General features: G+C 33.3%; 1 protein-coding gene across 5 annotated transcripts in view; it reads right to left on the bottom strand.

The window, feature by feature from the left end:
- The window catches only part of LOC143232594 (RCC1 and BTB domain-containing protein 1-like), a 34,261-nt gene that overhangs the window by 6,821 nt on the left and 3,109 nt on the right, over nucleotides 1-24,331 (bottom strand). For all 5 annotated transcript variants that reach the window (XM_076468207.1, XM_076468209.1, XM_076468211.1 and 2 more), the window contains exons 4-10: nucleotides 13,444-13,534; nucleotides 8,401-8,468; nucleotides 7,654-7,761; nucleotides 4,190-4,332; nucleotides 2,278-2,468; nucleotides 787-842; nucleotides 370-440 (exon numbers count right to left, since the gene is read on the bottom strand). In XM_076468207.1, the coding sequence (XP_076324322.1) occupies nucleotides 370-440; nucleotides 787-842; nucleotides 2,278-2,468; nucleotides 4,190-4,332; nucleotides 7,654-7,761; nucleotides 8,401-8,468; nucleotides 13,444-13,534 (728 nt within the window). The remainder of the gene's footprint in view (nucleotides 1-369; nucleotides 441-786; nucleotides 843-2,277; nucleotides 2,469-4,189; nucleotides 4,333-7,653; nucleotides 7,762-8,400; nucleotides 8,469-13,443; nucleotides 13,535-24,331) is intronic.

The raw sequence follows: 24,331 nt of genomic DNA, 5'->3' as shown, positions 1-24,331 counted from the left end.
TTCATTTCTCTACTACTTTTTGATATGTATACTGACAATCAGATGAGTATTATCAAAAAAAGCCTAATACTAGCCTAAACTTGGAAGAGGAAATTTGAATTGAAGTACACAGGCAGCCTACATACACAGTTTGTTCACTGACACTAAATTAAAGACACAGAAAAACTATATTTGTTTACAGTTGTGTTCACTGTATGCATTTATTATATCTAATGTTGCCTCTGATTAATAAAATATGATGTAAGCAATAGTATTTTGAAATGTGATATTTAATGAGGGGAAAAAAATTTTCAACCCTTTTTAACATGACTGATATAAAATACTCCATTCATTTAATAATTTATTAGTTTTGTGTAAATTAAAACTTACCTAATTTTTAGAATAGCCTTATGAACATGCACAACTCTCCCTTCTATAGAAATTTTCAAATCACTCGTACTCTGTGGGAAATGGGTTTGATTAAAGAAAAAAAAATTTCTAGGTATTGTTTCAATAAAATATGATCCTTTGTCACTATTAGCATAATTAATAACATGTACTGTTTTACTTACAAGATTAAATGACCATCACTCTGCACTAGAAAAAAATCCCTAAATATCACGTTTTTTGAAAAAACCCAACTAAAACACGACCTCCAAAAGAAAACCTATATTTCATATCCAAGTGGTATTGCTTCGTCAAACATGCATTAAGATAAAGGAAGCAATATTTATTATGTGGTCTTGGGAACATTAAACAAGTCTGGTCAAAGTTGCTTATAAGTTATAAATAAGGTGAGTGACTTACATGGTCATCAAATGCTTGTCGAAGACTATCTCCTACTCTATTTACCATGCAAACATCTGAAAAAGAGTGAGTAAATCAAACACATGGAAAAACAAAACAAGTATTTGCTCTTACGTTAATGTGCTAATTTATGTCATGAATTTGAACAGAATAATGTACTTTAATTCTGTAAAAGTACTGCCTGACCACATTTTCATAAAGTACAATAATGATATTTCCCCGATTGTATCATAATGATTTGATTTAAAAAAGTAATGCTTTCTAAATTATAAAGCTAAACACACACACATGTACAAATTAATTATAAATATTTGAGTAAACAGATTAATTTTAAGATCCAAAATCATGGGTAAGGAAGAGTGATACAACAATCTCTTTTCTTCAGAGGATAAAAAACTTATCACCTTAACCATTTTCTCTTTTAAAAAATATAACATTAGAAGAAAAATGAGCAATAAAAAACTAACAACTGATTACGACAAGGACAACTAGGAGCTATGGACATTTCTCACAGAAGTACTTGATATAAAAACTGTTGTTAGTTCTTAAATGGATTTTTGTGGCAAAGAATTATTAATCATTGTATTTTGTGACAGATTTACTTTCCTGTATGCAACAATACACTCACCCAGAAACTTCCGTAAGTGTTATGATATTAAAAACTGACACAATGTTTAGAGCAATACTAAAACCACACACTGTGACAAGGTAAACAATTACTTGTGGAAATAGCATCACATTATAATACCACCATTGCTCTTCTGATGTATAATAACAGACTATATAGAACATTACTAAAAATCTCTCCTACATTTCCTCTCTGTGTTACTGTATACAAACAACCTTCTGGAAACAGAAATAACTCCTGCCTCACTGTCAATGTGACAAAATAGGTCACCAAACTATATACCTACAATTAACAACTGAACCAGAAATAAACCTATCTTCCTGCATGGAACTATACCTCCTACCTAGCTTGGATTTTTTTGGTTTGTTTTGAATTTTGCTATCTGCACTAACTATTCCTAATTTAGCAGTGTATGACTAGAAGAAAGGCAGCTAGTCTTCAACTCCCACCACCAACTCTTTGGTTACACTGTTATCAAAAAAATAGCAGAATAGAACATCATATTATAAATTATAATACCTCCATGGCTGAAAGGGCAAATATGTTGGATGGTAAACAGATTCAAACCTGCAACCCCCAGATTGATAACTGAGCTCTATGACCACTTAGTCATGCCAAACAACCTTAATAGAGTTACAAATAAACCAATCTCCCTGAATGAAATTACAATTCCTACCTAGCTTAATGGATCTACATATAAACCTATATGTCTTTCTGTGTGAAACTACAATTTTCACACAGATTAATAAATCTACACATAAAACATTTATCTGTGCACGTAAAACAATATATCTCCTAATTTTATCCATTTATCAGTAAAACCCTGTCTAGTTGTCTGTAGAAACTAATTTCTATTCAGTCACCTAGTTCCATGGGTCTACTGGTGACAGCAGGAGAGGCAAAACAAGCAAAAACATCATGTAAATTATGGAAAGGAGACTCTTCAGGAAGTGTCACAGATTGTCCCCGACACTGTCCCCACATATATACCTTAGATGTCTGAGTCATGGCAGCTGAAATATGGTTGTAGTGTGATGCACTGATATCCACAACCCTGGAACATTACGGTATACACAAAATATTTAACATTCTATTAATTTTCTTTCACGTAAAACTGTATAAAAGTATGGGGTATGTTCTAAAACTTTATAAGAAAATATTGTTAATAACACAAACAGAATCTATATTACCAACTTATCATAAGAAAAGTGTAACTATCCGATACTTTAATACTACAATAAAAATATTATTGATAATCTTATTTCAAAACATAAATTCATCAAATGAAAAACTAGTTTATGAAGTTTTACTTCACATGCATCTAATTAATATCTGATCTCAAACATAAGTGAATATTAATTTAATATCATTATTTCTTTTCTCATGTTGATTGATTACTTATACATGTAGCTTCTTAATTAACTCAAAAGTGTAAGTAAATAAATATGAAAATGTAACAAATGGTATTACGAAAACAAAGCTACAACTTACTGAAAATGCCTCACACTGTCCTTCCATAAAACAAAGTCCACTCAAAAACTTGAAAAAGTTGACCCCCCACAAAACTTACTAAGAAACAGAATTACTGTTGCCAAAAATTAAATACAGGTGTAGCTAATTTCACCTTGTATGCTTTTTGTTATAAACATAAAAGTACCTGAATTACCTAAAATTATAGCAGAATCTTGATCCAGTTTTTAAATCAACCAATCATATTTAGTTTTAGTTTACATACTTGAACAGTAAATATGTAATAAGAAAAAGAAAATATAATGTAAGGCAATTTTTTCTGTTTCAAATCTTGCAAATGAAACCCAGTATTTAAAATCAATAATTTAAAAAAATGTACTTTCCATTGTAGACTTAATTCTGCTGTATATTCAAGAATTTAAGCTGTTTTTTTATTATGTGAATATAATGATTTTGTTATCCAACATCTTCATGTCTCTATGTAATATTTAATCAACATGATAGTTTGTTATGATACAAAGTGATGAAGTACACTTCATTAAGATCTTCAAATAAACTTACATATTTTACACATAAATTGGTATTAATGTTCTTAGTATAATTAAAATGATTAATGTATAATTAAACAAAAATAGCATACATGTAAACATAGTAAGTTTTGAGCCTGTGTTTTCATTACTTAAATTGCATCCTGTTTTATGAAATGTAAGGATTTAGTTTTGATAATTTTTTGAAAAACATATGTTTGTTCTTAAGTACAATGATTCAACGTGATCTGTCTGTGCTGCAGTCACTAGAGAAACAGAAACCCTAAACTTTAGCATCATAAGCCCTCAAAGCTTACAACTGAATAATCACCAGGAACAATAACATTGTTATACTGAAAATACTTGTTTTCATAAACTATGAGAACAACTTTAGCTTGTTAATGCTTATCAACTGACCTCCCTAAACATAATCTCTGTTAAAAACCAGAGTTTTATAAAAGACCATTATATGGATTAAAAAAAAGGTTCCCTCATACAAAATTTTAACATATCACTGTCAGAATCAGCATAATAAACATATTTTTAAACTGAGTTTTAATATTAAACTATTTTAAGTTTATTTGTTTTCCATGCAATTCAAAAATTATTTTAAAAATTAGTATAAATCACTCTATACACAAACAACATTGAATATTCAGAAATATTATACAGAGAAACAAACTCTATTAAACCTAAATGAAATCCTCATGGAATTTTACAAAATTAAAATTACACAAGTAAAAACTTGTATGACTTATTTAAAACCAGAAATGCTTACCTGCCAATTTCAGCAGCAATTCTAACTGGTGTTACTTGATTAGCCTTGTTTCCAGTGCCTAACTGACCATACGAATTGGCTCCCCAGGCATATAACACACCTTCATCTGACAATGCCAAAGTGTGTGCATATCCACAAGCTATCTAGAAATGATGTATAAACACTGGAAACTTATATCACACCTTAATGAAATAACCAACATTAAGTTTTAAAGTTCGATTCTGCCCCTAAATTAATAAAACAAGTTATACCTTAGAGTGTTTTACCATGACCATTGCTGTCTGTCAATTTAAAAAAAAAAAAACTACATTAGAGAATTTTCCCTAATCTGCTTTTAAGCCCTTCAATTTTTTTTTATTTAAACTATTTTATTGTCAATAAAGTCTAAGAATATAGAAGTGGTAAAAATGAATAATAAATTGAGGTATAAATAATGATTCAACACTACCTGTAACTTTCCATTTGACAAGTTACTCTTATATCCACCTGATATTTAAAACATGTAATCAATTATTTTGCTGCTAAAGTAACCCCTACAAGCATTTTTTCTTACAATATACATTCGGGAATTTTGTTATAATAATTACATTTTAATAAATGTTTCATAAATGTACATAACATGAAAAGTATAATTTTGTCAACTGCTTTTGCACTAAAATGTTACAAAATGTTCCTGGTAATTTATGATCTATGTTAAGAAAATGTATACTTATCACAATTAAAAATATTTCATTAAACCAATGTAAACTAAATGTATCAGTGGTCTTCAATACATTTATTAAACACTATTTACAAAAAGATAACTTCAACGATTCTGAACCCAATAGGTTGAAACATGCAAAATAATGAAGTACAGTGAACCCATTAACAGTTGTTTATACCCATGTGTTTAGCCAATTAACAATAATATACTCTTTGACATATGTAATCACAAAATAGCTTTTAATTTGAAAAAAAGTTTACATATTCACTTTAATACATCTATCTGTCCATCTACATTCACTGAATAGTTAAATGTAGCATAATATGCACGAGCTAAGTATTTATACCATAACTTTAGTTGGAGTATATCTTCACAAAATTTGGTAATCTTTCAGTAAAGAATGAAAGTCATTTATACACAAAAAATCATATTTTTTTAATGAAGTACTTTTACTAAAAATTTGTTTGTGAAAGTATCAAGTCTCATTCCACAGTCTTGGCTGTGCTTTAGTGGACTAGTATTTGGTGAAATCCATCACATTTCAATATTATCCATTATATATGTGTATAGATTATGACTTACAAACAAGTCTTTAAACATAGAACAGTAAATAAACAAGTATAGCAAACAATTATATCTTCTAGTCATGATGAACTTTGTACCCATTTGCTGCTTAACATAGAATGCTCAGCCTTTTCAAATTTCACACATAGAAGATGTGAAACAAAATTACTTTTTTAGGTTTTATATATATATAATATACAGATACATATATTTGGTTATTTAAATTGTTTGTGTGTGTGTTATTTGATTTAAATAACCAAAAAATATCATGAATAATTATATCAATACTATAGGAGTTCCTCTACAATTTATGAAGCTCAGTAACTGTTCTTTATTTTGTCTAAAAAGAATGTAATTTCAAGCAGACTAAAGACACAACTTACTTGTTTGAAATCTTGGTTTGAGAGAATGAATTGGCTTTCTAGCACTTTAAAATGGCTTAGAAAGCCACCAGAGGAATACTCTGAGCTTTTGATTGGTTATTCACATCATATATTGAAATAAGTGTTCATAAGGCACTATTTCCAAAAATGGAAAGAGGTGGGCAGGGCCCATTGTGTTTGATTCAGTACATAAGCCATATTTCAATGAATTGAAAAGATAAGGTTTTTATTTGGTAATCTAGCTTGGCAATATCACTAATTTTAGTTCCTAATTCATATGAAACTATAGACTTTGTATTTAGACATCTCAAACATGTAACTTGAACCAATGTTCTATTCAATATACCATATGACACACAAAAATCAATATTTAGGTATGTTATTTTAACATTTACTTTTAAATAAAAATTAACTCATATTTAACACTAAAATTTGAATTATAATTTACAATTAGATACCAAACTTCATGATATAAACCCATAAAATAACAGTTCAATAAAATTTTGAATGCAAGTCAACAAACAAGATGTTTGACCTATGACCCATCATGGTAGGGTTAACAGTGAATTCAACAGTGGTAAGTAATCAAGTAACTACTTTATTTGGGGTTATTCAATAAAAAAAACATAAATGTATCACCTATGACTCTTATATATTAAATTCGTTTGAATTATTCTAAACAATTTTCTATCCAGTTTTTCTTTTGAACATAGAAATAAAAAAAAATATTAGCCAAATATGGAGCCAACCTTTATCCAAATAAAATTCCATTTCTTTAATCATACAACTCATTATTCAAAACAGGGTTGCTTGAATACCATTAAGATTTAAAATGTGAGCTAAGCTGTTTTCTATCAATTTATGCAAATTGGTTCATCAAGTTCATACAACCAAGGCTTAACTTGTATTAATCAACTCTTTTCTTAAGAAACAGAAAATCTCTGAAATTAAAGTATTTCAAGATACACTCTTTAATAATATAGATGTTAATCAAGTACAGATCTAGTCAACAGCTTAGTAGAAATACAGGTGAAAATTCTATTTTGAGAACAGATTAGACACACATCAGCAGTGAAGTAGTCTCAATAGATGGATAGCTTTACAGATGATTCCAAATTCAAATTGTTTGGGTACAACAAATGAAGGTTTGTTAGACAGAAGAGAGGAAAACAGTACTATAATTAATGTTCAATAGCTAAAGAAAGTCTAGTAAGGGATGAATATAAGTTTAGTGATACTTTCCAGTCAACAGTTTCAGTGATTTACAAAAAAAATGTCATCATCCTGGCTAATAAAAGGTGCAGGATAATTCCATAAAGACACAGCTCAGAGAGCAGAGATCCATATTTTGGCAAGACAATAATCCTAAGCACAGAATAAAAGTTGTAAAACCAAACACTGACATTAAAAGAGGTGACAAAACTCTCACAACCAAGATTTGACCTGCACAGAATGGTGGCATGCACATTTTTTTAGGCTCTATAAGCTTACACAAAATATAAGTTCAAAGGTACCTAAATAACATAACTGAATCATAGAAATAATTAATACAAGATATTCAGAAAAATATTCCTAAATCATAGATTAATATACTTTATGGCAGCATGAAAACAGGGTGAAATTCTTAACATAAAGCAGAAGGCTCATGGGAAAACTCACTCTGCTTTTTTTGTATATTCTGTGATATTTTGTATTGCAAGTAAATGCACCATCTGATTATGATTACTTATTAATTTTAATGCCTGTATGAACAACACATGGTTTTCACAACTTTTCCACTGCTGTATTTTTAAAAATTATTCTATATACCTTACCTTCTGTATGATTACTCCTTGTAGGTGTGTTACTCGACATGGATTTGATTGGTTTACATTGTTACCCAGTCCCAACTGTCCATTTCCATTGTAACCCCAACCATACACCTTCATAACACAGAGAAGTAAAAGACACAGTAAAAATCTGTTTTGTAGTTCTGGTATTTCTTTTGTTCAACTAAATAGCACTAAAGTCCAAGAAAGATACAAGTAATACTGATAACAGATCAAAAGTAATCACTTTTAAAGCATGATACATTTAAACATTTCTTTGTTTCTTGATAAATACTAACACAGTGCTTAATGTACAACTTCTACAAATCATACTGAACTTCCTAATATCAAAAAGTCACTAATATGCCCATTTTGTTGATATAATACAAATATGTCCATCTCACACCACTCTTACATTCATTAAGAAATTAAAATGTCCATGCATAAATATAAGATACAAAATAATGAGAAAAAAAGGAAAAAGAAATTATGACACACTGGAAACCAAAAAAACCAGTTTGTGATATATTTCTTGATCTAGAACATTGTTTTTTATGTAACTGATAAATTTTTAATCAATCATTAAAGCAAAGCTTTAAAAGTTACTATTATGTGCACAGCTTACAACTTTTGAATCTCATATCTGTAACAAAAAACTGCTGGTATATTAATGTTTTGTGACAAATAATTTCCAAGTTGTATCCATTGCAATTCCAAAAGAGGTAACAGAGGTAAACATATATAAATCATTACCTCTCCATTATCCAAAACAGCCATTGAAGATGTTTGTCCACATGCTACAGCAATACATCTTCTACAACCTATTACAAATGGAATTAAAAAGGAAAAAAAGAGAACAAAAGCAGCTGTTATGCATCATCTCATTATTTTAAACCCAATTGATCAAAAGCATTTACTCTTTACTATCAATTTTTACTCAGTTGATAGAATAAAGTCTAACCAAAATTTAAATTAACATGTAAAAAACACATTTAGGAAAAAAAATCAATATAAGGTTGGTTAACATCAATCCTTCAAACACAATGCAACCAAGACAGTATGGATTGCATTTCCATCATCCTGATCATATCACACACACACACAAAGAAGATGAATGTTACAATAATTAAATTCAATTGTGATTGAAGAGTTACATATATTGCTATATGTTAATTCTTGCTTGTTATTATGTAAGAATGATGCAAATGCAATCTCTATTAACCTGCTCATTGTTTTTGAACGACTGATATCAGCCATACCATTTTTTCAAGTTTTTCTTCACTCATTTGCTTTTTTTAATGCAGTGTTCCAACAGACATAGAAAGGCTATATTTATAAACAAGTTCTACATACATTGAGTTCCAACTGTGATATTTATTGTTTATATACTACTAGCTGGTAACTGCTGTTTCACTCTGTACTGAAAATATTTAAAGGTACATCAAATTTCTGTAAGAACACTGACTTCAAAAGTTAATGATCACCTTGTTTACATTGGAATTTTGGTTTTTTTTTTAATTACTACCAGTTATTAATAATATTTATAAAAGCAGATAGTCCCTTTGAAACTATGTCACCCTAGTGAAAGTGACTGACACTGTTGTTTTGATTTTTGAATTATCATGCAGTAAAGAAGAATCAGAAAAAAAAAGGAATTCTAAATTTTTGCTGTGATATTGTGACTAAGTCATTACATAGGTATTATTATAAAAGGAAACAAAGTATAGTATAATAATAAATATACAATTGAGGAGACATTTAAAATACCATTTTAATGAACAACTAAAATCATCCTTACATAAGCAATGCTACAGCCTCCATGATGAAAGAGATATTTACACTACAAAGCTCATAAGCAGTAAGTACATAATTTATGCACACATATATTCATATTGTTTTGTCAACATTACTATAAAGCACTGCTATAATAAGCAAGGACACATCTTGTAAAGTCTTAATTAGGTTTCCCTTTGGTTAACTAGTTAATTTACTAATTAATGTAGTATTTTGAGTGGAGCTGTGGTCTTAACACATACACTAGAAGATCCAGAGTGCCTGTTCAAAGCTCAACAATCATGTTATACGTCTTCCTAAGATAATATCTGTATGTATATGACCTAGTGTTGTAAGTTATTAAAGGCTAGTAAAAGACTACACATCAAAAACAAACATAGCAATGATCCAAAGAAGTGGTAAATGATTAAATTATGATCAAAGGTATTCTGTAAAATACAGTTAAAAGTTACTTATAGTAACAATACAAACTTTGTTCTGAACTGTTAACAATGAAATATGTCACCATCTTTTTACCTGCAAGTGAAGCATTAATATGTCAAGAACTGGTCAGTAAAAGAAAAATTTGTTTGCCAATTCTTCCTAGTGCCAACATGCTTAAACACATTATATTTCAGCTACAAACCAGGTTATTGCCTCACACATATCAATAAAACAGCTTCAACAACAAAATACTTATTAATCTAAAGTTTTACACTTTAAAATTCTACTTCCCTCCTCTCACAAGGTTAGCTAAAATCCCATGTTGATTAGATTGTGGGACCAGTGTGATAAAATGAAAGAAGTCATAGCCAAAGACAACAAATGAGCCAATGTGGAGAAAAGAAGGAAGAGGGTATTCAAAGAAAAACCCTCCGGAATTTGGTGGAGATCTTCAGAGAAGATAGATGATTAACAAATACCATAAAAGAGTTGTGAGGGAAAGAAGGATGCAGGAAAACTGGGCATGAGATTTGGGAGTCACATCCCAAACAGGCAAAATGGAACTTAATTATAGGTCCAGAAAAGAACAGTCTGCACAATGACATGTAAGTGCAAACTTATCCAAACCCCAACAGGGAGATGCTAATTCCACCACTTAATTGTAAAGCAACTTGAACAGCATGCACCAAAATATCCAAGAAAGGGGAAGGAAACAAAATGGGGTGGGAAGATTTGTCATGTAGTAAGGAAGGAGATGGTTCATAGGAAATAGAGAAAGGGAGAAAAACATGACATGCCTGAGAAATGAAATTTAAATGATTGTATTTAGCCTAACTGACTCCTCAGGTGGGGCAGTGGAAGGCACAGGTGTTGTAGGTATTTTCTTGTAGCAAAGACACATTAGGCTATCTGCTGAGTCCAGGAAGGCATGAGAAAATCAAGAGGTGGAAATAGGCATTTCAAATCCTCATTCACCTGAACAAGTTCAGCTTGTTATGGAGGAAGTGGGGTGAGGTCTTAAAACAGGATCTGACCCATGTAATGTTCAACCTCCCATCAAATAAACACAGATAAATCCCCCCACAAATTCACCCCCATTTGAGATCTGAGACATAGTGCTAGTCAGAGATGTGACTCCCAAAGCCATAACACAAACTTTATAATTCATAATCAGGTATAATCAACCAATAATGAAAATATGAATAACAATGTTACTGTAATAAACTGGGATTAAAGTTATGAAATAGTCTAAATAGAAGTTAGAAGTGAAAATAAATGAAGACCACTCACATTAAACAAACAAAAAGGAATACTTCCAAGTACAGGTAGTGACAAATAAGAAGTGATAATTTGGTAAAGTCATATAGAGGGAGTCACCTGCATCATGTATGTCATGCTCCTATTGGTGGAGAAATGACATATGACAATTTACATGAGAAACACATTGGAATCATTTTATTCCAATAGGAGAAACAAAAGGCTTGTGGCATACATAAATAAAAATACTGCACAGGGTAGCACTTGACAAGAAAAGCTAATATTGTCAGTGAAAGAAAACACCATATTGGAAATAATGTTCCAAATTTCAAGCATTTACACAAGTTAGTCAAGTTATTTGTTTGTGATTTCATCTCTTTAGTCTCCAAATAAACTCATAAGACCTTAATAATATTCATATCAGGACTTTCTCCAAGCCAAGTTGTGGATGTTCAACTGGTATCTTTTTCATCCACTTTTCCTGCATGCTTGGAGTCACTGTCTTGCTGGTAGTTGAATCCCTGTCTAGCAGGTTTTTTCTTGAGGGAACAACATGATGGATATGAACCTGACTGTACCAATCAGATATCAGGATGCCATCTAATTTCTGTGGAGCTCCAATACCATTAGCTTAGATGCATCCCACTCTTGTATTAAGCCTCCAACATGCTACACTGTAGATCTTGCACATTGACTTCCATACTAATCTCTTCTTTGCCCTATAACAAGCTAGCATTGATCATTACCAAACAATTTAATTTGGATTCATCTTTGAAGAACACTCTCCAATTGTTTGAAGTCTGATGCCAATTTTAGTATTTTGGTTATCTCTCTTAAAGAGCAATTACAGCTACACATCCACTGAAAAACCAGTTCATGCTAATACATCTTATTATTCTGAAAACTTTCACATCTGTGATTACAGCTAGTTCTTAATAAGGCCTCTAATAGACTGTTACATATTGCATAAAGAACATACTCTGAGTTACTTAAAATCACTTTAAAGAGTTGGTACTTTGTTACTTAATTACTTCTATTATTAGTAAATCTAGTTTAACTTATCTACATCAGTTTCCATAAAATTCCTACTGAAAAATGAATTTTTGCATCAATGTTTTGCATGGAATAACCTCCACTACCAGTCAAAACTCTGATTTCTACATGTTCATATAGGCAATGAATAGATGTGCCACATTACTGCTGGATATACCACAGCTTTTGTTTTGATAGACATTATACACTGTGATTAGCTGTACAATTCCATTCACAGAGTACACTATCAAGATGTGAAAGTACATTGTGCAAGTCACTTTCATTCAAAAAATCAAGAGAAATTGAGTACTACATGCAATTAATATCCATTTCATTCAAAGTTTCAATAATTATTTCCAACATATCATATATTCTACACTTTGGTAAGTCACATAAATAATAAAAAAACTAAACCTAAGAGTAAGATAAAATATCAGTATATTGTTTCTATTTATAAAGAATTCTTCTGTAAATAAAGTATAGTAAAATATAGAATATTTATATGCACTAATTCCTAAGCATAAACAAAAGGAAACAATTTTGTTATTTTACTTACTATCACTGGTATTCAACTTACTTATATTCATTGGAAGACTTGAATACTAATGCAAGTAGAAAGAATTTTAAACAGGCCTGTAAAATTATCTGATTAATATATAAAAAGATAATTATATAATTATCTTAGGAAACAGTCGAGTTCTTAATAATAAAATTCAGCTATAATGTTGCTTACTTCTTTGCACTTCACACAAATTTTACAGAACTGAATACAGTTTCAGCAAATTTCATTAAAACTATGGTAACATTTCTATTGCTTATTTCAAACTCTTAATTCACTGAACTGGGCTACTTTTCTCTGTCTGACAAAATTGAATATAAGAAACCATGTTATAACTTATAATTTCACATTCCATAATCATTATATTACTAGTCATCAATAATTTTAAATTGATATAACAAAAAAGAAAACTACTAAACAATGCCCACCACCACTGCCTGGGGTACTGTAACTGAATACCGAGATTCGAGCATCACTCTTATAACGTTGTCATGACCACAGTATTTAAAGTGATAGTTTCTCTCAAATGGTACCATACACCCTCAAATTGAGTTCAGCACATTTACCACTAAGCCATGCCACACCTTTACCAATTAAATACATATATGTAAGCACACATGTTGGTAGACATGAAATCACTATTCACCAAATTGTTGAAATCACTTAACTAATTTTACTTGAACAGTAAAATAAGATGTAATTTCCAACATACATTTGACAGCACAACCTACCAATTCCTGCTGTTACTTTTCTAGGTGTAAGTTGGTTTGTTGTTGAGCCTGATCCTACTTGTCCACAATTGTTTTGTCCCCAGGCATAAACCTATATAAATCAAAATTACATAAAGCTAAAGGTAATTGCTAAAAATAATTAATACAAAAGTAAATCAAAGGAAAAGCTGTTAAACTTCTGTTTTTAGCACAGCAAAAATGAAAAGGGAAACAGCATAAGAATTTATTCTGAAGAAATATACATTACATGTTTTTACTATTTGTTTAAAATTCAAACAATTTTCTAAATTTTTCAAACATTACAGGCCATTACTGTTAACTGTTTATTGAATTCAAATTATACATGTACATTTACTCTTGAAGAATAGTACATAATGTTTGGTATGTTATACAGGTAAAGTTGATGAAAACCAAATTTGTTTTGCTATATCCTATAAGTTTTATAAAATTGCTCAAGTTAAGTTTTTATTGTAAAAACAAACATTCATATTTCTTTGTCACATTCCATTTTCAGAATGCATTGTTCTGAACGTAATAGCATGCAACACAAATAAATTTGATACCATATTTATAGAATGACTTAAGTATGCTGGCACAGTAAAATACAAAAAATTATAATGCAGCAGTAAGAAAATTCCATAAGTACTTTGGCCAAGTAAACAAAACAGAAATTAATTTTAAGAATACTTAGTTTATGTGAAAAACATTACTTATGTACTCCTGCAACTACAGCTGAAAGAATACAGAACAAAACAATTGTTAATAAACTTCAACTCCTGGCTGGTGTAAAATGGCATGGACAAAACATCATTATTCATTTGAATTACCAAGGGTTATCAAAGTCTAGAAGAATTCCAGAGGTTCAACTTATTTTAGTCATACAAAACTAGATTTTTTACCTTAAACAGAAACACAGACCTCAGAAAAAACAGCACAAAAAATTTTAAAAGAAAAATTATTTAGAAATCGATAAGAGTATCAAATCCAAATTGTCAGCAAGCAACTCACTATTAACTACATGTGCACAGAATTAGCCCAATGGAGAAAGTGTGTTGACTATAATTTCAAATTTACTAAGTATATCTAATCAAATTATGATAAGCTTTTACTAAACTGTATAAAAATCAGATACATTAAAGTATTTATACTTTAAATACATCTGAATTAAAGATAGTTTTATAGAAACTCTGATAAATCAAAGTGCAAAATGATGTCCATGTACAGAATAAATTTATTTCTTGTTCATCATACAGTTTCTATATTGTATTTGCAAAACCATTAAAACCTCTGTCACTAAATGAGCAATGTAGAATAGAATGAATAGTTGACAACTCTGACAACAAATATAAAACACCATGTTGAACAGCACTCTATAAAAGGTCATGCTAGACAAACTTTGACCCGCCCTTCTTTATCCATACACATAGAGCTAAATAGCCACAAGCAAAGTAGCTCAATGACCAGTGAATAAAGAAAAGTAATTTAATAAAAAGCATTCTATAAGGATAAATTATAAATGTATCTTACAACTCTGTGTTACAGAGAAATTAATTATGAGGTAATCAAACAATATAATCTGCAAGATTTCAAAACCTTTATTTAACTCACTGAAGAGCTCAATGACCAGAGAATAAAGAAAAGTAATTTAATAAAAAGCATTCTATAAGGACAAATTATAAATGTATCTTACAACTCTGAGTTACAGAGAAATTAATTGAGGTAATCGAACAATATAATCTGCAAGATTTCAAAACCTTTATTTAACTCACTGAAGAGCACAGTTTCTATAAAATTAAAAAAAATATATTCCCAAGATTGACCTGAATCTCACATTGAATTGGAGGAGAGATCAGTGCAAGGGAGTCACAGGTGTATCCCCCAAAAGTGTCTGAAGAAAACCCTTTAATTGAGAGGAACAGATCAGAAGATCTGAGTAGTAGCACTGCACCACATCTGAGCAAAAACCTACCATAAGATTCCTGAAACACATATGATGGCCTAATGCCAGGAATCCATGAATATGGTATCCACAATTGGAAGGAAGTACATTACATGCACCCATGAGACCACGAACAAGCTCAAAACAACCCAGGACATCGACAACCTTATCATGACAGAACACCAAAGACAGCAATTAAGAGGGAAAGACTGACAACCCACAACCTGTGTGAGGACTTGAGTGATTGGTTCACTCAATCTTCAAAATCTCATTCACTGGATACCAACAACTATGTGATGGTAGGAGAAGGGGGGATCCATTCACAAGTGAACTGCATTTGAGCATCTCAACTCTAAGAAAAATCACCCATCAAGAGGATCTAACATTCTCTACACTGGCAGAACACCACTGCCCTATTCTGAACTAAATACTTATAGCCATCTTTGTTGAACTCCTCCAGCAGGTCTTATTTCCATGGTCAACCACCACAGCAACATGGAACTGTTAAGTGGTAAGGACTTCCATACTCAACTGGAAAAAAGCAGAGAAAAAAAGCATTGTGGAGACTGGAAAGATTGCAACACCTGGAACAATACAAAGGGTGATCATGAAACCCTATTTTTAAAAGCAGACCATACCAATTTATTTAAATTTATTCAAAAGAAATCATGCCAAGGAGAAATAAACCACCTAACATAAAACCTAAATGGTAAGATTAACCAAGGAAAGGTCGCAGAAGGAAGAAGGTTGCAAAAGGACAAACAGGTAGGAACAAGGACCCAAAAAGAAGCCAAGTGAGCAACACAATAATGGAGAGCACAACAGAACAGAGGAATCCACATGAAACAAGAGGATTTAGTTGGTTGGTTGATTTAGTGTTTTATGGCACAAAGCAGCTAGCTGCACCAAACATACAGTAAAAAGTTAAATGCAAATTTAATAAAATTCATAAAAGGAAATTAAGGTAAAATAAAATAAAGTTTAAAAAAACACAAATAGCATAAAACCAATGTTTACATCTAGTCTACAACAGTAAGAAAAAACTACAGTAATTCAAGTTATAAAGGACTTTCTGTAGCATAACTGTAATTATTATAACTCACCAGGAAGACTAACAGGTAAGTACAGAAACCACCATCACTCACCTGGAGTTGTCAAAACAAGAGGAGGTAAGAAATGAGAAAACTGAGGATAGGTAGAAAAGAGAAAGGAGACCTGATCATAACAAGCTGCAGAAGCTGCAGAAAGTAAAGAAGGATCCAGATAAAGGATAAATGCTGAGAAGTGGTACAAGGACCCAATATCTTTGAGATCAAAATTATCTGACCTATAACAACCACATGGCAGGAGGAAAAAGAAATACACCATCAAAGAGAGAGGAAACACATACAAAGAGGTGCAAATAGAGATAATTTGAGGGTAGAATGAGTGGGTTCTGGCATTTTATGGTGCAAAGCAACAAGGCTATCTATGCCAAACATCCAGTAAAAAGTTAAAAGTATCAAAATTTGTAAAAAGGAATCAAGGTAAAACAAAACAAAGTTGAATTTTTGAATTAAAACTTAAACAGCATGAAATCCAATTTCTATATCTAGTGTACAGCAGTAAGAGAGAAATTACAGTAATACTAGTTTTAAAGGACATTCTGTAGCATGAGTTCAATGGTCATAATTCACCAGGATGACTAACAGGTAAGTACAAACACCAGTGTTAGTCACTTGAAGTTGGCCTTTCCAGTCCTAGTTTCAAGTTATGTGACATTACAGCCATGTTCAGAAAGTAAAGTAACATAAGTTATAAAAGACTTTCTGTAGCATATTGTAATTATTATAACTCACCAGGGTGACTAACGGATAAGTTCAAACATCAGTGTTAGACACCTGAAGTTGGGCTTTCCATTCCTGTTTTCAAGTTATTTGACATTATGGGCATCTTCTAATTTCATATCAAACTAGTTGTACTTCAAAAAGAAATCATAAAAAATGTCTAGTTTATGAATTAAAAATTTAAATAATGTTAAAAAGGTTGATGGCCTTTAAAACCTAAAAACATTTGTCACAATCACCAATGACACTGCTCAATGTTATGGATAAACTTTTGGATAAAACATGTCTAAAATGGTGCTGTTGTTAAAAGTCGAAATGATGGTAAGACAGTAAAATGTTGCTTATTATGACCTGAGTGTCACACAAACAACACATTAGTGAATCAGTCCAAGAAAAAAAAAAGGAGTTAAAAACATGTGACCAATGTGTAGTCTAGTTAGAATAACTTCCTCTTTCCGATAATTACAGAAACAAGATGGCCAAAGTCTAATAGAGGATTTTATTTGGAAAAGCTTGTTTACACATGCTCACTCCAAGTCAACTGCCAACTGGCATAGAGCCATGCCTTGAATACAGGACCATAGTCCATATATGGAACAGGCACAGCAGTGATAGTGTCAAAGCAGACAGACTTAGCTGCAATGTCAGCAAGCTCATTCCCACAAATACCAACATGGCCTGGTATCCAGAAAAACTGGATAGAAGTAGATGTTAAAGAAAAATAAGCCAGTCGGGTTTGAATATAAGTGAGAACAGGGTGAGAACTGGCACAAAGCAATTCCAGGGCTATCAGAGAGCTAAGTGAATCAGTATAGATAGTACAGTTAATGTACTGCATAGCTTCTATGTGATCCAGGGCAAGAGAAATGACATACAATTCAGCAATGAACACAGAAATTGTAGAGGGGGTTCTGTATGCAACAACCAAACCACAGAAAACAATGGCAGAACCCACAGGGTTATTTGATTTTGAACCATTAGTAAAATAGGAATGAAAGGATGGTTCAAAACACGTTTGGCAAATAGAAGGCAATACTTCCACTCAGAAGTATCTGTCTTCTTCAGATAACTCAAAAAAAGGTCACATTTGGGGATAGTAATGGGCAGATCTGTGGATGCCACTAAGTCATCCAAAGATAGACCCACTTTATCTAACTGCACCTGGCTATGAAGGCTAAAAGGAACAATGGAAGATCGTCTATTATGAAAAAGTGTGACCCACTGAGGAAGGAAAACACAACCCCATGTGGAATGCTGTGGTAAAAATCAAAGTTTTAAAGCATACATTAAAGACAGTTGCAAACAACAAAGGTGTGGAGGGGGTTCATGGAACTCCACCTACAAACTCTGGACTGGAGAAGTATGGAAGGCCCCTGTGCAGAGCCAAAGCCACTGATGGTGAACAGGGTCCAACATTTTCAAGGCTGAAATCTTGATAGAGTCACAGACCAGTGACCCATCGTCTAGTTTTGATTGAATAAAGGCACAACAGATTTTTGGCATGGAACATTAATCCACCTCCCAAAAGGTAGAAGAGAGGACATGGATGACATTCAGTGCCCTTGTACAGTTGATCCACAGCTACTTGGTGTGTGAAATAAATGTCAGCTTACAGTCAAATATAAGCCCCAAGAACTTTGCCTCAGGGGCCATGGGAAGCACAGCTTCACCAAAACAGAGTTCAAGATCAGGATGAATACCCCATTGACAGCAAAAATGCATGCAAACAGTTTTGGAGGAACAAATGTTGAAACCATTTGCTGTGGTCCACATCAGTAAATGGTTGAGGGTAGTCTGTAGCTGCTGCTCAATATACATCATATCTGACGACTGACAAGAGGTGTGGAAGTCATCAACAAAGAGACCATTTGCAACTATAGGAGGTAGTTGTCCAGTGACAGCATTAAACTTAGTAATGAAAAGTGTGACACTCAAGACACAACCCTGAGGGACTCCAAGATCCTGTGAGAAAGAATGGGAAAGTGTCAAACACACACAGACCTAAAATCGCCAATTCATTAAAAAAATTTTTAATAAAAATAGTAACTTGCCATGCAACCCACACAAGTGGAGATCTTGCATGTTACCATACCTCCACATTGTATCATAAGCTTTCTCAAGGTCAAAAAATACAGAAACAAGATGTTATCACTTGATGTTAAAACATTCTCCTGTCAGATCTGGTTAAAAACAATCAGAAGAATAGCAAAAGAGGCAGAAGAGAGATGGCACACCACCTTGTATTGAATATCATCAGGTCTTACTAATGTACTGCCAGACCGATGAAAAGCAAGTTTAAGTTTCACCAGTGTAAGGGAGTGATTATAGTCATAGAGACGATCAGCCTGAAAGGAAAGAGGCAATCATTCTGCTCATGTTTTGTTGGCTAAAAAGATGGGGGATGAAGCAGAAGTGCTAGATGTTCAAGAAATCTTTTACTGAAAGTACTGGTGATGCTCTGGGTATCAGCAACTTCCTGGCCATCAGAGAACAAGATTGAAAGATGGGAAGAAGGATACTGATAACAACCTTTTGAATTTTGTTCCATACGACTTTAAAACTGGTGGTAGAAGAAATGCTAGTGGTGTTTTTAATCCAAGATTCATTCTGGCTTTGATGTCTGACCTACCAAGCACATGTACAAGCCTGCTGAAATACAATGCAGTTTAAAAGTGTGGGATATCTACGAAAGGTATCCCAAGCCTGTTTTTGAGCTTTTCTTGTCATGTAGCAAACAGAATTCCACCAAAGATGAGAATACTGTGGAAAACATGTTGAGGTTTCAGGAATACACTGAAAAACTACCTGGACAATACAGTCAGTCACTACTACCACACAGTCATCTATCGATGGCTTACAAGTGGTAGCAGGATCAAATTCTGAGAGAATGGTGAAAGAAGGCCAGTTAGCCTGGACCAACTTCCACTGAGACACACGGGTCAGATGGCATCAACTACGGCCAGTCTATCTTGAAATTATCACTACCATAGACTCTCCAAGAAATGAAAGTGAAACGTGAAAGGGAGCAGATAGAAATATCTATAGCAATAAAAGACTGACTAGGTACATGAGCCGGTATTGAAGAGAGACAGGTTGTGGTCCAAGAGCATATGCTCAATAGCATGACCCCTCCCATCAATACTAGCACCACCTCAAAAGAGATTATGTCTATTAAAATCCCCTTGTTATAAAAAGGGGAATAGTAACTACTCAATGAGGGCATCAAGGTCTGACTGATTATAGATCTCTTCAGGAGGCAGGTAGAGAGAACAAATAGTGGTGATATGACCCAAGGAAATAAAAATGACCACAGCCTCCAAAGGTGTATCAAGTGATAACAACAGGGTGAGCACACGCTGATCAACAAGCAATGCCACCCCACCATGCATTTGTCCATCACAAGACATGTCATTTCTACACAAAGAAAATTGCTGAATGATGACTGTATCAGCAGGTTTCAAAAGTGTTTTCTGTAAGGAGAGGCATACAGAATGGTAAGAATTAATCAAATTCTAAATGTCATCTAAATTTGATCAAAAAACCTTGACAGTTCCACTGAATCAGAGGGGCAATTGTTATTTATGTAGAAGAGAATGTGATGGAAAGGTCTTCTGTTTGCAACCACATTTTTTTTTTCTCTGTTGGATAAAGATCTATCAACCTCCATGGATCCTGCCATTGGTTGGGTAGGGAGGTCTCTATCTGTGAACAGAGATTCCAATGACTGAGGGCATGAACGAAGGGTCAATTTACCTTTCAGGGCTGCAGAAAAGTATGGACCTGAGAAAACATATGAACCTGAAGGAAGTGAAACTGGGTAGCCACTGAAAGAAGTGGTAGGGATAGAGATGGAAATAGACACAGATGGGTCAACTTTTCTAATTATGAAGGGCACAAGATCCTCAAGATGTTTTGCAAACAATTCTGTTGGAGGCACAGAAAAATCTCTCTGCACTCCCATTGTGGTCATGGAATGGAGTGCAGCAGCATATGTCCGAGATAGAGTTGGGGACAATAATTTGAGCCTCTGAGTAAATGATATTTTTTAAGTGTTTAAGAATTGCACCTCTTTCTCTTCTACCTCTTTAGGGCAAGAAATAGAGTAAGAGGAGTGTGGGCTACTACAGTTAATATAGTATGGTTCCAGGTTGCACTTATAATCATCATGGCCTTTACCATCACAACAGGCGCATAATTAAAAAGAACCATGACATGATGTTTTTGAGTGACCAAACCGCTGACAATGGAAACATCTGAGAGGGCGAGGAATGTAAGGTGGTACCTTGCAGTTCAGATAACCTACTTTGACTGTAGCAGGAGAATGAGGTGATGTAAATGTTAATATCAGAACATTAGTAGGCATCATAATTCCATCTTTAGGGGTGAAGATTTGGCATACTGTAGTAACACCATGGCTGGAGATTACAGCAAGGATTTTCAACTCTGGAACATTCTTTAAATTCCTCTCAACTCTAACTCCTCTGGAAAAATTCAAAGATGCATAGGGAGTAACCTCAATGGGTATATTCCCAATGGCTTTTGATTTCAAGAGGAGTTTGGTATGCTGTGGTGAAGATGTTTCCACAAATATTTCTCCAAAATGCAACTTCTTTACTGATTTGGGGAGCCAGAAAGTCTCTCTAATACCTTCTGAATAAGAAATGGAGACAACTGCTCCAGGAATTTCTCAGATAAGGAATGGGGAATCAGAAATCAAGGTGTAGAATCTGGCTTTAATGGTGACTGTACAACAGAGTCATCCATGTGTGGTCATTTTTCAATAATGTTTTTTCAATTCTTTCATTTTTATTTATTTTGTTAGAAAAAGAGGTATCCATAACAAAGAAGCTACATTTCAGTGTCCACTGTAAGCAATAGATACCTCTGTGGTCAACAGAGCTGGAAAAAATGGATCAACAGGGAAACAAGAAAATTGGAAGGTATGGAATAATACCACCAAACACCAAAATTGAGAAGACCAAAGAACCATGTTAGACACTTCAGAATACAGGCAACAATTGAGTGAGAAGCCCAGAAACAAAGATTCAATACTCAGGAGAAACAACTCACCCCAGCTGAATAAACAGATGGCCAAATAAGGATAAATGAAACAGATTAAATGTGAAGCTACTCTATAAAAGAAACTGGAAGATATACCCAAAGACCTGACAAAAGCTAGAAGGGAAGATGAAGAATGAATTGTGTGGGATAAAGAATCCATAAACAAATGCAACTCAAGCCACAGAGGAGGAAGTGGGACTCCCACTAGCATATTGACCTTGTCACATACCAACAAAAATTGATAAGCATGAAAAGGAGAATCCAAGGGATCTGATGCGATGTTTCACTGGTCATGAAGAGCCCAGTGAAACAAATGCATGTGAGCCCTGCTAAAGGGTATGACATTAGAAGGAACCACCACCTCCAAATATACAGAACCTCACCAGTATGAAATAAGGTAGCAGAAAAGGACAGTACAAACAGCCAGCTTCATAGAATGAAGTCTGAGAGGAGTAGGTAGAGTTCAACCAAGATGGGAGTTGAAAAAAAAAACACCCATGTGTAGAAAGTATTAGAGATGATGAAGGAAGAACCTCTCCAAAATGATCAGCCATTCTACCCACACAGTTTCAAGAAGGAGCAGATAAGTAGGTCTGGCAACTCCCACCTGGAAATGACAAGAAGTCAGTTGTCCATGTATATGTGAGAGCAGCAGAGAAGCACCAACAAGGGACAGGGCCCTAAAAGGTATACCATTCTATGGCAGGCAAACTGACAATGTTAAAAGCTGCATGGAACAGGTATGACACTTGTTGGGGTTGGAGGTTAAGAATTGCCTTTGATAGGCACTTGTGTAACAAGGAATCCCAAGAAGGAGGAAGGATAATCCATATCTCACCACAAAAAACAGAAAACAGCAGTACCACAGGAAACTGTGACAGACAGGGCTGGAAAGGTCAGAAAATGGGACTCAAAGCCACATCCAGAGAAACTTGAGTCTCTCATAAGAAAAGGAAAGATCCCTGTTGGACAGAAACCACCATGACAACAAGGACACAGTAACCATGTCAAACTCAAAATGTCAAAGAAACAGAGCCACAAGAATGACATATATACAGAACTGGGTGATGGGTCCCTGAAAATATTGCATCATGGCTCAAAAAAAGATCTAAGAGAAGTGAACTATGTAATTAGGGCTACAATTAAGACAACATGCAGCCAACAGTGAAATAGAAGAGGAGAAATGTCTCCAGAAACCCTCACAAGTTCCCCATAAAAAAATGTCAGAGAGAAAGAGGAAAGCTAATGTTGGAAAAACATGGCAAAGGTAAGATGAACAGGAAATTTTTGGGACATGTTAATTTAACACACAACTGGTGGTCCAGAATGTGAAAACCTGCTCAAAAAGCCATAAGGGTTGACTGACACAAAGCCCATTGGAGACAGACTCATCAATGTCAACACCAAAAAGGATGGCAAAAGCACAGTGCAAAGCCAAATGAAAGGGAATAGAGAAATAAAAAAAACAATAACAAGAAATAAAACAACACATTACTGAGATAAAAGTTCTGAGAAAAAACAATGAAAAGGGCTAATAGGATCTTTGGGATGGTATGGGAAGGCAAGGCTAACTCTGGACAGGTGGAGATCAAAAGCATAGTCAGCATGTGCCTGTAAAAGATTCAAAATGTACAGTAAGAATAATAGAACAAACAGGAGACAAAGTGCATTCTATATAGTGCTTCATTTTCCCATGAACAAAGGCCACAAAATCTTCTGACAGGTGTGTGACATGAAACCAGAAAAAAATATACAGTAAACATGGGTAAATTAAACATTCTTAAAGAAAACTGAAATGAAACAAAGCTGAATAAAGTTAATTTGTACTACATTAGTGTGGGCAAAGTTAAATAAAGTTAAACCACTTCTAGGGTAACAATTGTTTTAAAAAAAGACATCTGCACTTGAGCAATGCCAGATGAGAAGAGATGGTTCAGTGGTGAAGCACAGATATAATGGTAGTGTTCTCCTATTGGTGGAAAGATGAAGTATACTGATTTATATGAAAGATATGTTGGAACTTTGGATTCCAACAGAAGGAAGGATGAAGACTTGTTGCATA

Source organism: Tachypleus tridentatus, chromosome 11 (genome assembly GCF_004210375.1).
Source record: "Tachypleus tridentatus isolate NWPU-2018 chromosome 11, ASM421037v1, whole genome shotgun sequence".
In the NCBI taxonomy this organism is placed as follows: domain Eukaryota; kingdom Metazoa; phylum Arthropoda; class Merostomata; order Xiphosura; family Limulidae; genus Tachypleus; species Tachypleus tridentatus.
Note: the sequence above shows the minus strand (reverse complement) of the source record. Positions and strands in the feature narration are given on the sequence as shown.